At 37.6% G+C, this 14718-nt stretch overlaps 1 protein-coding gene across 3 annotated transcripts in view; it reads right to left on the reverse strand.

The window, feature by feature from the left end:
• Nucleotides 1-14718, reverse strand: part of LOC107553319 (regulatory-associated protein of mTOR-like) — a 302737-nt gene that overhangs the window by 121382 nt on the left and 166637 nt on the right. For all 3 annotated transcript variants that reach the window (XM_016235517.1, XM_016235516.1, XM_016235515.1), the window contains 2 exons: nucleotides 2265-2365; nucleotides 814-958 (listed from right to left, as the gene is read on the reverse strand). In XM_016235517.1, the coding sequence (XP_016091003.1) occupies nucleotides 814-958; nucleotides 2265-2365 (246 nt within the window). The remainder of the gene's footprint in view (nucleotides 1-813; nucleotides 959-2264; nucleotides 2366-14718) is intronic.

Raw genomic sequence — 14718 nt, forward strand, 5'->3', positions numbered from 1 at the left:
GCCAGCCACAATCTCATCCATATTGCTATAAAATATAGCATTCCGTGTAAAATTCAAATAGCTCCGATACATTTTGTGGTCTGCGCCAACTCGCACATGTGATCCGCTTGAATAGCAGGTATCGTGTCTCTAGACCGGAGCAAAGTGTGTGTGCGGTGCGGTGGTTAGCGTGACAGCGCGAAACCAGACTTATTTTTTTCCTCAATGGAAAGCATATTGACACTGTTTGAATCGTTCCCTGTCCCCTATATAGTGCACTATGTGCCATTCACTGTACAGAAAATACTAATTCTGTGGACAAGTGACCGATTTCAGCCGCGGCTTCAGCGTCTATTTTATAGTGTAGGGGCAGGCGCTTCGGATTCTAGAGTATTTGACTGGACAGAAAGTTTGATGAAAAGCTTAAGTACGATGTGGACTCGGTTGGACTCGGACATATTTTCCGAGTTCGAAAGGCTCGAGTCTGAGTCAAGTCCAAGTAAAAATGCATCCGAGTCCATGACAAGTCCGAGTCCTTTAAAAAAACTGTACTCAAGTCCGAGTACTCCAACTCTACTGACTAAATCCAGAAGAACTGTGGCAAAGTCTCCAAGATGCTTCAAGAATTTTCCAAAAATCCAATGTATTTAAAACCATATACAAATAGGGATTTCTTGTCTTTTTTACTGTTTAGCCTAAGAACAACTAAGCATATGAGTTAGACACAACAAAAAATGGTCCTGTCTGAACAAATGTTGCACATACAGTGTTAGGGAAAATATTGTAGATATTGCGTGTGTGTGTGTGTGTGTGTGTTCACATCCATACACTTACCACATAGCGTGCATGTATGTAGGTGGCAACCTGGGGCTGCTGACTGGTGTACAGTTATAAGACCTCATTATTCTCTCAGCCAATAAGAAATTTCGAAATAGACTGGCCACCAAAAGATCTTGACGAAACAATTTCTGAAAGAGATCTACAAAGATTGAGAGTGAGAAAGTATATATAAAAAAAATCTTTATATATTAGAAAGGAATGACATGTGATAGCAGGTAACTTGATTAAAATTTCTAAATTCTGTTGTTTGAAATGCTTGAAACGTCTTAATGAGACCCTATAATTATGATGTGTGTGAACGACAGATTAAACCCTGGGGATTTTTCATAATGCAGATTTCTCTCTGATGTACAATTAATTAATTAAAGGATGTGAGAGGTCAGGATATATCCGCAGAATCACATCTGGTTCCTCCTCAGGACAGAGACAAGAGTAAAAACTTCAAAGCTGGTGTTGATGCTTGAGTTCGGGAATTTAGATAAATATCTTGTGTTTTAATGAAGACCACTGTAAAAACTGCCAGCAAAGCATTTACAAAGCTTGTGAATGCACAAATTAAGCATAATTATATTTCTTTATACAACAGTTAGTGTTAGTCCTCTAATCTGATTAAAAATAGCAACATTCAGTATAAAAGCACTGGGATGCTTTGACTCACTTCACTTGCCTGTGTTTACTGCTGCCAGAGTAGCTCTGGGGTATGCAACAGTTGATCCTGCCTGATCCTGATCCTTTTGGAACTATTTTGGTATTTTCTATTAAGAACTAAGGCAACACTATTCACTATTAATTGGTTGCTTATTAGCATGCATATTACAAGCATATTGGCTGTTAGTTAGTACTTAATGAACATATATAAATGCATGACCATATTTCTAGACCCCTTAACCCTTCCCTGATATCTAAACATAAATAATAAAAACTTAATCTTAATTACCATCTCCAAGCAGCAAATTAGGAGATTATTGAAGGAAAACTCTTAGTTAACAGTAAATATGTGTTCCCTAATATAAAGTGTTAAAAGAAGTAAAAATCAATTTAGAAAATTAATTTGCCAAACTGTGTCTGTGGCTGGACGATAAACTGAATATTAGTAATACTATAGCAATCATGTGTTTTCATGGGGTCAAAATATCAGGGGGGTTTTTAGAGAGCAAATGCAAAAAATAAATAAACACATAAAAAATATAAAAAAGAAAAGAACAAAAAATATATAATATAATATAATATATAAACCGTCTCTGAGTTTCTGTTATTTTGTGGAAAAAAGCAAAGCAAAGACAATAGGCAAATCTGAGTTCAAACTGAGCCAAAATAATTTAATAGATGTTGAATGATCAAAATGAATTTGTCACTCTTTTGGGAGCCCTGAAAGGTCTGTGCAGTTGATTGACACAAAACTAAATCTTCAGATTGCAAATATCTGGATTTTAATCAGGACAAACCTCTCGGCAGGACGTTCCATGCAATTGTGTCAGTGATAGCTGTGAAAATCCAGTTGAGCTCCCCTAATGGTGTCCTTCTGTCATTCAGCCTGCCCGGGATCCTGAGAAAAATGAATATGTACATACATGAAACCCATGAATCTTAAGAAAAATAATTTTGGTGCTCATTAGAAAGAGAGACTATAACTATATAGTGCAAAGTATAACTGATAACCTTTTCAACACAGAGACTGTTATTAACTAAACTGAATCAAAATTGAACTAAATTCAGCTGAATAATGACAGCATTGTCATTTGTAGAGCTGCTTTAAAGCTGAAATTGAATTTATTTTATAATTTATACATTTTAATTTTACTAATTAAAAACTTTAACACCATAACTTCGCTTTGTTATTACTCTGAAGCTGCTTTGAAATAATATGTATTGAATAAAGTGGTATATAAATAAAAGTAACTTAGGTAATGGCATAATATTGGTCCATGTGACAGTACTGTATCTATGTTGATATGCCAGTAATCAAAAATTGTAAATGTATTTTGCTATGAAGCCCTACAGTAAAGGTGGACTAAGGTGTGATGGTGCATACTAAGAGAGCTGCACAAGATTCAGCTTCCCAAAATGCTGTTGCTAAGCAACCATGACATCCCTTCTACTGTAATTACTAATGGGACATCCCTCCTGTCCTGGTTTAGAATAAGAATGTGCATGCATGCTGTGACCAGAGACGTCTCAAACAGTGGAAGTGTTTTCATAAGAGATAAATAAATTAATGAGTGATGGAGAATTAGAGAGAGAGAGAGAGAGACCAACATTATTTAACATTTACATCAACGAAAATATTAGAATCAGTAATTGAGCCCATTGCCTTTTATGGCAGTGAGGTGTGGGGTCCACTGACAAATCCAATAAAGATTTCACCAAATGGGAAAAACATCCAATTGAGACCCTACATGCAGAACTAAAAATATATTACATGTGCGCACACAACAAATAATGCATGCAGGGCAGAATTAGGCAAATATCCTCTAATCATAAAGATACAAAAAAGGGCAATTCAATTCTGGAAACATCTGCAACTCAGTGACCCCCAATCATATCATTATAAAGCCCTGCAATACCAAGAGATGGTGACCAGAGACGTCTCAAACAGTGGAAGTGTTTTCATAAGAGATAAATAAATTAATGAGTGATGGAGAATTAGAGAGAGAGAGAGAGAGACCAACATTATTTAACATTTACATCAACGAAAATATTAGAATCAGTAATTGAGCCCATTGCCTTTTATGGCAGTGAGGTGTGGGGTCCACTGACAAATCCAATAAAGATTTCACCAAATGGGAAAAACATCCAATTGAGACCCTACATGCAGAACTAAAAATATATTACATGTGCGCACACAACAAATAATGCATGCAGGGCAGAATTAGGCAAATATCCTCTAATCATAAAGATACAAAAAAGGGCAATTCAATTCTGGAAACATCTGCAACTCAGTGACCCCCAATCATATCATTATAAAGCCCTGCAATACCAAGAGATGTGCAAAGAAAGCAACCCCCTCCCTCAGCTGATCCAGAGCTTTAGTCCTGATGCTTCACTAACATCTACTGATGCTCTGAATCACAACAACACTAACAACATCAGAATCAATCAGATTACTGCACAAATCAAACATAATTACATCACTCACTGGCAAACACAAACACAACAGATTAAAATGCAATGCTATTTGGCCCTAAAGAGAGAGTACAGTATGGTACAGTATCTGCACTGAAAAAAGTTTTTCAAGCAGTACTTCATCCAATTAATAATTTGTTTCAATTAAATGTACCATTATTTGTTTTATTTTACAAGTAATATTTTTTAGTTCAAAATATTGATAAATATAAATATTTTTCATTAAGAGCTCAAGACATATTTGTTTTGACGAATGTAAATTATCACGGTTAGATTAACTCATATTATTAAATTTATATCATGACCACGCCTCCTCACACTGGTGCTGCGAGTCAGTTAACGACACCATTTTGTCACTGTGTGATTGCGTGTGAATTCAATGAGCTGTGGATGAGAAGGTGAAAACTTTAGTTTTAGATAAGTTAGGTGTATGGACGTTATTTCCGCCATTTACCTTTTTCGCTCTTTCTTTTCCTCGAGAGACTGTTTGTGATCGGCTAAATTTGTTGTTTGTCTAAATGACGGGACATTTCTCATCCATTAGCTAGCTAGTTTTCTCACGCGCCTGCAGCAGACAAAACCGTGCTTGAACCCCGGACCAGTGAGTTTGACTGAGATTGTTTTCGTCTTTTTCTTTTTCACTCGATGTTGTTTATGAGGAGTGTAAATTAATTTCACTCATACAGCAGCCGCGATTGCAGCGGAGGAGAGACGATGGTGGTGCTAATATGGTGAGTACAATAATTTAACGACCACATTTAATAGACATGGCTGTTGTTTGAAAGGGTAAGTTTAAATTAATTAACGGTATAAATACAAAAACGGATGAAAATACTTCTGTTCGATCTAGGTTCAGAGCCCTCTTAATGACTATCTTGTTTTCGAAGGAAGAAGAAATGGAAGAGATGCTTTGGAAGTGTAAGTATGGCCCTCATAACTGTGAAAAGAGCACAGCTAACGTTATATAAACATTATCCCCCGGATTCACAGGCCAGTCTCAGACTAAAATGCATGTTTAAGCAGTCTTAACTGAAAATATCTTGTACTGACACCTCTTAAAATATGTCAGTGCCATTGTCGTGTCTCAAGATGCACACCAGTAAAGTTCTTAAGGCATTTTTTAAAGTTATTTAAATAACCTAATTTAACCAAGGCCTAGTCCTGACTTAAGATATGCCCTGTCTGTGCAACCATGTCTCTATGTTCAAACATGGAAGTTATACAAGAACGAAGAACATCAGGCATGTACATACATTTAAATTACTTTATGCACTAAAATGTTTATGCCACCTCACAGCAAAACTCCAGATCTGCTGTATGTCATGTGGGTTAACGGAGACCTGTTCTGAGGAGGATCACTTTATTGACTTGCACACTGCACAATTAAATGTAAACCCTTAAGTCACATGCCCTTATAAAGACTGTAACTTTAATGTTTGCTCTTCACAGAAAAGTTGTCAACGACAAGCCTGTCATCACCAAGATGGTATTTCAAAGACCAGCTCTTTTTACAGTTAGCTAGGTACGTATAAGTGCATTCATCCCATGTTGTATTTGCCATAATTATAAGATTCCAACTTGGAAAAAGAATTCATGTCCTTGTAGAACTCATAATTACCATCTGTAATCTGGGGATTTTCTGAGAGCTTCTACTTGTACCACATGACTGTACCTGACTGCTGCAGATTAAAGGGTTACTCCACCCCAAAATAAAAATTACCCCCATGTCTTTCCAAACCCTTATAAGCTTTGTTTGTCTTCGGAACACAATTTAAGATATTTTGGATGATAACCGGGAGGCTTGTGACTGATGCGGAGAGACATGCCGGATCTGAGAAGGATCTGGCATCCAAGATGGCGCCTATGAGTGTGGCTAGCCGTCTGTCGCTCTGAATTTTTCTCTATATTCTGTTGTTTTTATATGCTTTTATACCTATATACGTGGAGTCTGTCGCTTATGATCGACCGACTCTTCTGGACATTCAAAATCGAACTATGGCTGCTTTTGATGCGAAATTGGGAAATTTTGCTGATAACACATCTGGAAGTACTATACGAGATATTCCAGACTTTCTTCGGCATTGGCCGCTGGATGTTACTGCAAGGAAACGACGGCGCCGACACGGCAAGCGTGGCGGCATGATTGTGAGACTAAAGCTCCAAATGCGAGCTGGATCGCTCCTAAACCTCACGCTAGGGCCTGGGATGGACTTGAGCCACTTCACGGTCCGCCACCCTCCGGTCCTGTTACCACGCTCGCTCACCTACATTCAGCAAGTCCTCCCTGCTGCTCCTATCTCTCTGGCTCGACGACCATGGGACCTTGACCCTCGGATTACCATCCTGTGTCGCCCCCGGGGAATAAATGTCTCAAATCATCGACCGCTGGGCAAAGTCTCTGCTTTAGCTTGTACGCTACGCTCCCTGAGGATGGCGCTCATCAATGCCCATTCTCTGGTCAATAAGACTTTTATTTTAAATGATTTTATCTTCTCACAACTTGGATTTTCTATTTATAACGGAGACCTGGGTAAAGGTAGGAGACCTAAGCCCTTATTCAGAACTCGTTCCTGCAAATTACTGTTTTTATAACTCTCCCCGCCTCTCTGGTAGAGGCGGTGGATTAGCTATCATCGTTAAGGACACTTTCAGATATCAGTATCGGATGTTGCCACCTACCAAATTCTCGAGCTTTGAAGCTCAGCTACTACAACTTGTCTGGCCTGAACCTATTGTATTGACTTTGATATATCGGCCGCCTCATTTAACTAAAGGTTTTGTGGAGGAATTTTCAGAGTTTGTAGGGGATCTCATTACTAAATACGATCATATTATTTTATTAGGAGATTTTAATGTTTATTTATGCTGTCCCTCAAAGCTACTTACATCTGATTTCCAGAATACAATAAACTCTTTTAATTTGATGCAGTGGGTCAATCACCCCACGCACATTTTAAGACACACCTTGGACTTAATACTGTCTTTTGGCCTCTCTATAACAGAAATGGAGGTAATTCAAACCCTTATTTCTGATCATTTTCCCATTATCTTTAACGTGTCTCTGCCCACTATCTACAGTAAACAAAGTATCAAAACACAATATTTCAATTATAACAGAATTAAATTGTACACAAAGTTCATATATTCACACATACACTAAATCTTGACATCATAAGATAGACCTCATGCTGAACAACTTTGCCTCTGGGACCAATGTTGTGAATAAAACATGGTAATTAAAAACTCAAGATTATTTAAAAAAGCTATTTTTGCTAACTAGTCCCAGGTTTTTCGCCCGTTCAGAACCAAACCAGTGCAGAAATACTCTATGGACAGTGTTTATGAATAGTTATCAAAAAAAGGTTGAGCTTTCAACTCACGGTCGCAAAGAGGCGCCAAAACGTTCGTAAGTGGTGGGGACAATTTTACTAAAATGGCTATAACTTTTGAACGGAATGAGATATCTTCGCCAAACTTGGTACATATGTGTATGAGATTAATCTTTGGTCAAATAAATTGCGCAGCTCTACCACTTGGTGGCGCTATAAGAGGGGGAAAAAATGAAAAACAGCTATAACTACGCAACCGTTAGTCCGATCGACTTGAAAATTGGTATGCAGTGTCTTTGTCCAAAGTGGCACAAGTGTTTATGAGGACATTTGCGTTTTTCAAGTACGTAAACGATTGTATATTGCACGATTTTTCACACATCAACACAATATGCATATCATTTGATAGATCTTCTCATATCGAGTAACTTTGCCTCTACGTTTTTCAAGTACGTAAACGATTGTATATTGCACGATTTTTCACACATCAACACAATATGCATATCATTTGATAGATCTCCTCATAACGAGCAACTTTGCCTCAAGAACCATTGCTATATAGGAATATATATTCCTCTAAAGACGAGAGGAAATAGAGCATTTGAAGTGGCTGGTCCTACTCTCTGGAACAACTTACCATCTCATATTAGAATGGCCTCCACTCTACCTGTGTTTAAATCTTGTCTAAAAACTGAACTTTTTACTTTGGCGCTTATTAATTGATTTCGTTATAGTCATGTTATGTGTATTTGACATTATGCTATTAATATTTTACTTATTGTATTTGTACAGAGTGTACAGCACTTTGGTCGGGTTTTAGCTGTTTTTAAATGTGCTTTAGAAATAAACGAACACAGAGACGAATTGTTGAATAAAGTTGTTATTTTTGTTTTCTTCGCATACAAAAAAATGTTTCAGAACATCTGAAATCCACATCTAAGATAAGTGAATGCTGTTTTAATCCATATCGCTGTGTATATTACCTGGTCTAATTGAAAAAAGCATATTTGCAGCAGCATTTACACATCGGTGTTCATACAGCTGGAGCAACACGTAGTCTAGAGCATGTAATCGCTATGAGGACACGCCGATAGTTAAGGCCATGAGAACAAGTTTAAATGAAACACGCATTCTCGTGTATGCGTTTCAACTGGGGTTCGCTGTATTCAGCAGCATAATCTCAATGTTACGGTTGTTTATTTCTAAGGTTGATGTTTTCATTAGCTGTGTGAGTGTGCGGTTGATTTCAGCTGCGTCAGAAGCACGCCTTTATCGCTCCTAATGGCTTCTATACATATCAGAATGTAATATCAATGACAGTCATTCGAAGTATTTCCGCAGGGTGTATGCTTCCCCTGCTGGACTGCCACTCAATACTTATTAGAGATTCATAATTTCTGATCCGCTTGAACATGTGCTCACGCTGAGTAATGTGAGCATATGAGCATGAGAAATTAGGGTGATATGACGTGTTGATTAAATACATGATCAACTGGCTGAGATCAAGCTAGAGGCCTGCTACCCGACCCGAGTCCGATGGGTCCCGAAATACTTTCGGGTTTCGGGTCGGGTTAATGTTTAATGAATAGCTTCGGGTCGGGCTCGGGTTTATAGCTAAACTAAAACTATATGCAGGCTACACTGTCTTCATAGACGCACGCACACACATTATTGCACACGACAACACCCCATGGAAACTTTTATTAGTAAAATAGCTTTGACAGGCTACTGACTCGCAATGTTATATTTCTCTGCATTTTATTTTAAATTGGCCATTCGTTGTGGGGAAAGAAAAAAAAAAGATTTTGGGTTCGGGTTCTAAATTTAACTGTGCCGCTCGGGTCGGGTCACACGATCTCGGGTACGGGCCGGGTTCGGGCTTCACTTTAAAGGCCGTGCGGACCTCTAGATCAAGCTATGTTCATTAAAAAAAAAATATTAAAAAATCACTTCGGTGGTGATTGGAAGGTTACGACTGAGGATTTAAATATAGTCCAATTATTCTAAGCAAGTACAAGCAGCGCTTAAAAAATAACTAACTACAGTCGTTTTCCTCACTTGCTGAGCTTGGGGTGATGCTTCCCCCATAAATATATTAAGCAACATTTCCTGATAAGTTTCTTATTTCATTCGCATTGCTTAACGCTATGTTGGCAAATATGCTATTGTCAAATATTGCTCGTTGTTTAAGGCTAGTTGTTCAGTAACATGTTTGTTTGCTAGGCACGCTGTTGCTTTAGGCTTATTGGTTGTACTTTGACACACTGGTAACCGTTCATTGCTAGCTTCTATGGCTGCAGTACGCTAAGTTTGCTGCAAACTAGGCTGCCACTTCTAGTGGGTTTTCTGCATCTTTTTCAGGTATTGCATTAAAGGGGCTTGCTGCTCTTCTTAGCTGCTTATAAAGCTAACTACAGTCGTTTTCCTCACTTGCTGAGCTTGGGGTGATGCTTCCCCCATAAATATATTAAGCAACATTTCCTGATAAGTTTCTTATTTCATTCGCATTGCTTAACGCTATGTTGGCAAATATGCTATTGTCAAATATTGCTCGTTGTTTAAGGCTAGTTGTTCAGTAACATGTTTGTTTGCTAGGCACGCTGTTGCTTTAGGCTTATTGGTTGTACTTTGACACACTGGTAACATTAAAGTTACCCAGTTAAACTTACCACAGCTGAGGCTTGTTTTTAAATCTGTTTAAGACCGTCTGATATGAAACGGGCTTGCTTTGTTTCATTAAACACATCCTATATGTATGATTATTTCCATCAAGCTGTGTTTAAGTCTGTGATATGCTGTACCAAACCAAACTTTATGCTAAGTATATATTATTTTGACGATAGTGGTCCTGACAGAAATTAAGCGTTAGTTCTGGCAGGTCACGTGAGTCAAGCTTGCATCAGCTGATTCTCAGCTGATCACACCTACCTATAGAAATACGACACCTATCGCAGCATTCCTATATAAGCGCTATTCAGTATTATTCTGCAGCCTTTCAGCTTGCTCAGGAGCAAATTACCCTCCTCCATCCCCAGCTCCTCCTTTCGCCACAGTCAGGACTTGGCTTTCTGATATTCCTTGCTAATCAGACTCCTTTATCTTGAATAAAGTGTTACTTAAATATCATTAAGTACATTAATGATATCTGCCTTGACGATGCGTTTCATACTTTTCTGGACCTTGACAGTGTTATTTACTTGGCAGTCAATGGGACAGTCACAAGCCTCACGGTTTCATCCAAAATATCTTAAATTGTGTTCCGAAGACGAACTAAGCTTTTACGGGTTTGGAACGACATGGGGGTAAGTGATTAATGACAATTTTTATTATCTAGTGTATTGGTAAGGATTTTTGTCTATGCTCACGCGGGTTGTCAGATTGAGGACACGTAACACAACGAGCACAAATGTCAATGGGAGATGGCTAACCTGTAAACGGATGAGTTGATTCGAGTTATTATATGCTGTTGTTATAGACCTTTAAATGGATGCTGAAGCTTTTAGGCTAGGTAGAATCTGCGATATCTGATCCGTTCATTGCTCGCTTCTATGGCTGCAGTACGCTAAGTTTGCTGCAAACTAGGCTGCCACTTCTAGTGGGTTTTCTGCATCTTTTTCAGGTATTGCATTAAAGGGGCTTGCTGCTCTTCTTGGGTGGAGTATCCCTTTAATTTAGGCATCCATAGTGTTGCCATAGAAATGCACAGTTCCCGGTCCAAGGACATGAACAGCTCTAAGAACATGGTGTGAACGCTGCATATGATCTTGAGTATTTGACAACAGCATTATCTAACTGACTTGATAATGTCTTTATCTATCTGTTTCTTCCTCTGTTAGGATGCAGCTGACAAGACAGACTCCAGTAAGAATTCTCAGCATTGATCAAGCAAGTCGACATCTAAACCCATCTAGAGTGGGAATCATCTTGGAAGAAAACTTTGTAATGGATGAACTGACCGATCTCAGGCCTTCTATGTCCATTTTTTCAGACTGATTTATGCCCTGCACCTGGACTAAGTGAATGAAAATCACTTTATATTTTATTCAGTAGGTAATGCTCAACCTCGGAAAAGGTGAGTTAGCACCTAAAATTTAGTACTGCCAATATTGTGAACACAGTGACATAAAACCATATAGTTTTGATGCCGTTTGTTGTGATTCTGAGATAAACTGTTTTATGTTAGTTTGTTAAACTATTTTTTTCATGTTTTATGGGGAAATGTTTTGTTTTTTTAATTAATCATTTTTTTAAGAAAATTACATGAATGTTCCTTTATTTGTTTGCTTTTTTTCTTAATTTTCTAGTTTAACAAATTGGAAAAATAAAACAACTGATATAGATTTAACTGGGAAATTACACTGAAAGAAATGTTTTATTCATCCAATTAAAAAAATGTAGGGTAATGATTCACATCAATGTTTTTTAACTTGAGCCAATGAAAAACAAATAACTAGTCCTAAACAATATTTTCTATGTCTATGAAAACTATAAAAAGAAATGTCTTAAATGAGGATTTTTGTTTTGATTAAATCTATATTTTTTTGTTTGGATCAAAAATAGAATTTAAATTAATTGACTTTCTTCAACAAGAAAAATATACGTTGTGCCAGGTTTTATAAAATAGTTTTCATAGACATAGAAAATATTGTTTAGGGCAAGTTATTTATTTTTCATTGGCTCAAGTTAAAAAATATAGATGTGAATCATTACCCTACATTTTTTTAATTGGATGATTGAAACATTTTTTTTTCAGTGTACACAGTGTCGGATAAGAAACTGAGAAGCATGTTGAACAGATACAGACTCAGCGGACACAAGCTGATGATGGAGACAGGCAGAAACAGAAAAACATGGCTGCCACCGGAGAGAAGATTGTGTTCTGTGATCTGAATCAGATGGAAACAGAACTGCACTTCCTCACAGAATGCTCCCGCTGCAAAAAAAAAAATTAAAAGTTGAGTTAACTTAAAAAAATTAAGCAACCAGCTGCAAAGCATTTTTGTAAAAGTTGATTCAGCTTTATTTTCATCTTTTAATTTAGCTATGAATAATCTTGCATCCATATTTCTCAGCCATGCTGTAAACCATGCTGTAAAAACAATACAAAAGACTATGCCATCATTACAGAAAATATTCACAATTTGTCACATTGAGGACCCTTAATAGGCAAAAGAACACTTTCCTTTCTTCTTGGAATGCTTTTAAAGTTATTTTACAGCACAACATCTTTTAAAGTGCTGGAGTAACAAAGTACAAGTCTTAAAGTGCTATATCTATGAACAAGACTTCAGGATTCTAAAAATGGCAACAAATGTGTTTGAGCAATCCAGTTTTACAACTGTAAAAACAACATTTAAGGTTCATTACATTAAAATTGAAAATATTTCCTCTTTTGACATATGTTGAACTTTTACGGAAACATCAGATGGAACAACAGGAACAGCTTAGTGCTTGCCCTTCTCCGTATGCTTATCCGTATCCAGCTATTTAGACATTAACAGTTTGTTTTTGAAGGACTGGACTCTTGCTGAGCACTGGGGGTCAAGGCCAATAAACACCTTTTGAATCATTTCAAAGGTGTACTTGAGTTTTTTTAGGATAGTTCATGTTTATGGCAAAAATCAAGCCAAAGAGAAGAGTCATAGCAGTGGGAAGGTCTTGCACATTATCCAGTACGATATGCTCCTCTAGAACCACAGACAGGCACCTTACATTTGGGTTTGAGTGGATGGTCGCAACGTCATCTTCAACGATGGTTAAGAGCCTCATCTTCATCCCCTTTGTATGATTTTCTTCTGGCTCCGTGTCCGGCAGTAAAAAGCAGCATAAAACAAGGTCAAAAGCCATTTTTTATTTGAATTCTGCAACTGCATTCTACGGAAGTTCTAAGCGGCCATGCATTAATTTTTTTTTCCTTCTTGTTTTCTCGTTATAACGACTTATTTTCTCGTTATATCGACATAACGAGAGTTGTTTTCTCGTTATAACGACTTATTTTCTCGTTATATCGACATAACAGCATGGCCGCTTAGAACTTCCGTAGCATTCAGTACAGTAAGGGCGAAAAACACAAGGGTAAGTAAATCATTTCATTTGTTGTTTATATTTTCTATATTAATTTTCTGGTGTATTATTTCATATTAATCTCACTTACCCTTGGCTTTTGCTACATTACTGCTTAATCTTATGATTGTGTTGTGTGCTGTATTCTTTTCACAGGTTGGATATCAGATGGAATGTCTCCATCTCAAGGTTTTCAATGTCTCAGGACAGTGTTTTGCAGCAGTAATTAACTATTATCTTTGCTTTAGAATAATACTTTGAATTGTGTTTTCAGATGAAATCAGAAATCCAAACACTGAGAAACTCAAATAAACTACTTTTACCATCTCCTATGTCATGGCAGATAGTAGAGTTAATGGATTAGTTTTGGATTCCAGACATAACTGTTACCCCGATAGGATCTAGAGATGGATTTGAAGTATAAATGTATGTGCTGATAAATCATCTTACCAGGCAAGTCTTCAGGAAATGTTCAGAGGTCTGAGAGACAAAGAAAGACAAACATGGAAAAAATGATATGCATCGATGTGGAATATGGAAAAATGACTGAAATATGGGGAAAAAATTTTTTTGTTTAGATTGATTCTCAAATTCCTACATTACCTACATTACACACCAAAAGAAAGTCAACCCAACAAATCATAATAGGTTCCCCTTAATGAGAGATATAGGAACACAATCTAAATAATTACCTGATTATCAAGTTGGTCTAGGAGGGTCTTCATATTATCTCCATATGCTCCGCCTATACAACTTGGTCATCCAGAGTAGGGCTGTCGCGATAACCGCAATATTGTAATACCGCGCTATTGACGAGCAAACCGCAGAGGAAGGAAAGCAACCGCAGAAACCGCGGCAACCGCAGTGTTCACGTTTTTTTTTTCATAAGGCTGTGGCCTTCTTTCTGTTTTACAATTCATCACTGTGCATTGAATGTTAAATAAATTAATAATGATACAAGAGGTTTGTCATTTGGGGTTTCGTTGATTTTGAATACTGAAACGATGGCAGGCGCTCTCGTTCAAAAACCTAATGTCACGTCGCCAGTTTGGGAACATTTCGGCTTTCAACCCAATGAAAAGGGAGAGCCAGCAAATTTAGATGAACCGATATGCAAAATTTGCTGCAAAAAGGTCCCTGTGACACGCAGCAATACATCTAATTTGAGGTGTCATCTCGCTAACTGTCATCCAGCTATTGACGCGCAGCTGCCTCCTCAAGCATCAGGTCACAGAGCAACATCAAAAAGAACAGCTGAGGCCGGTACCAGCCGACAGTTAGGAGTAGCTGAAGCCTTTGCGAAATCTGTCAAATACAACCGTGAAAGTAACAGGTATAAATGCCTTACAGCCGCTGTTACGCAGTATCTAGTTGAGGAGATGGT

The sequence above is a fragment of the Sinocyclocheilus grahami genome, unplaced genomic scaffold (assembly GCF_001515645.1).
Source record: "Sinocyclocheilus grahami isolate Dianchi unplaced genomic scaffold, SAMN03320097.WGS_v1.1 scaffold469.1, whole genome shotgun sequence".
Taxonomy (NCBI): domain Eukaryota; kingdom Metazoa; phylum Chordata; class Actinopteri; order Cypriniformes; family Cyprinidae; genus Sinocyclocheilus; species Sinocyclocheilus grahami.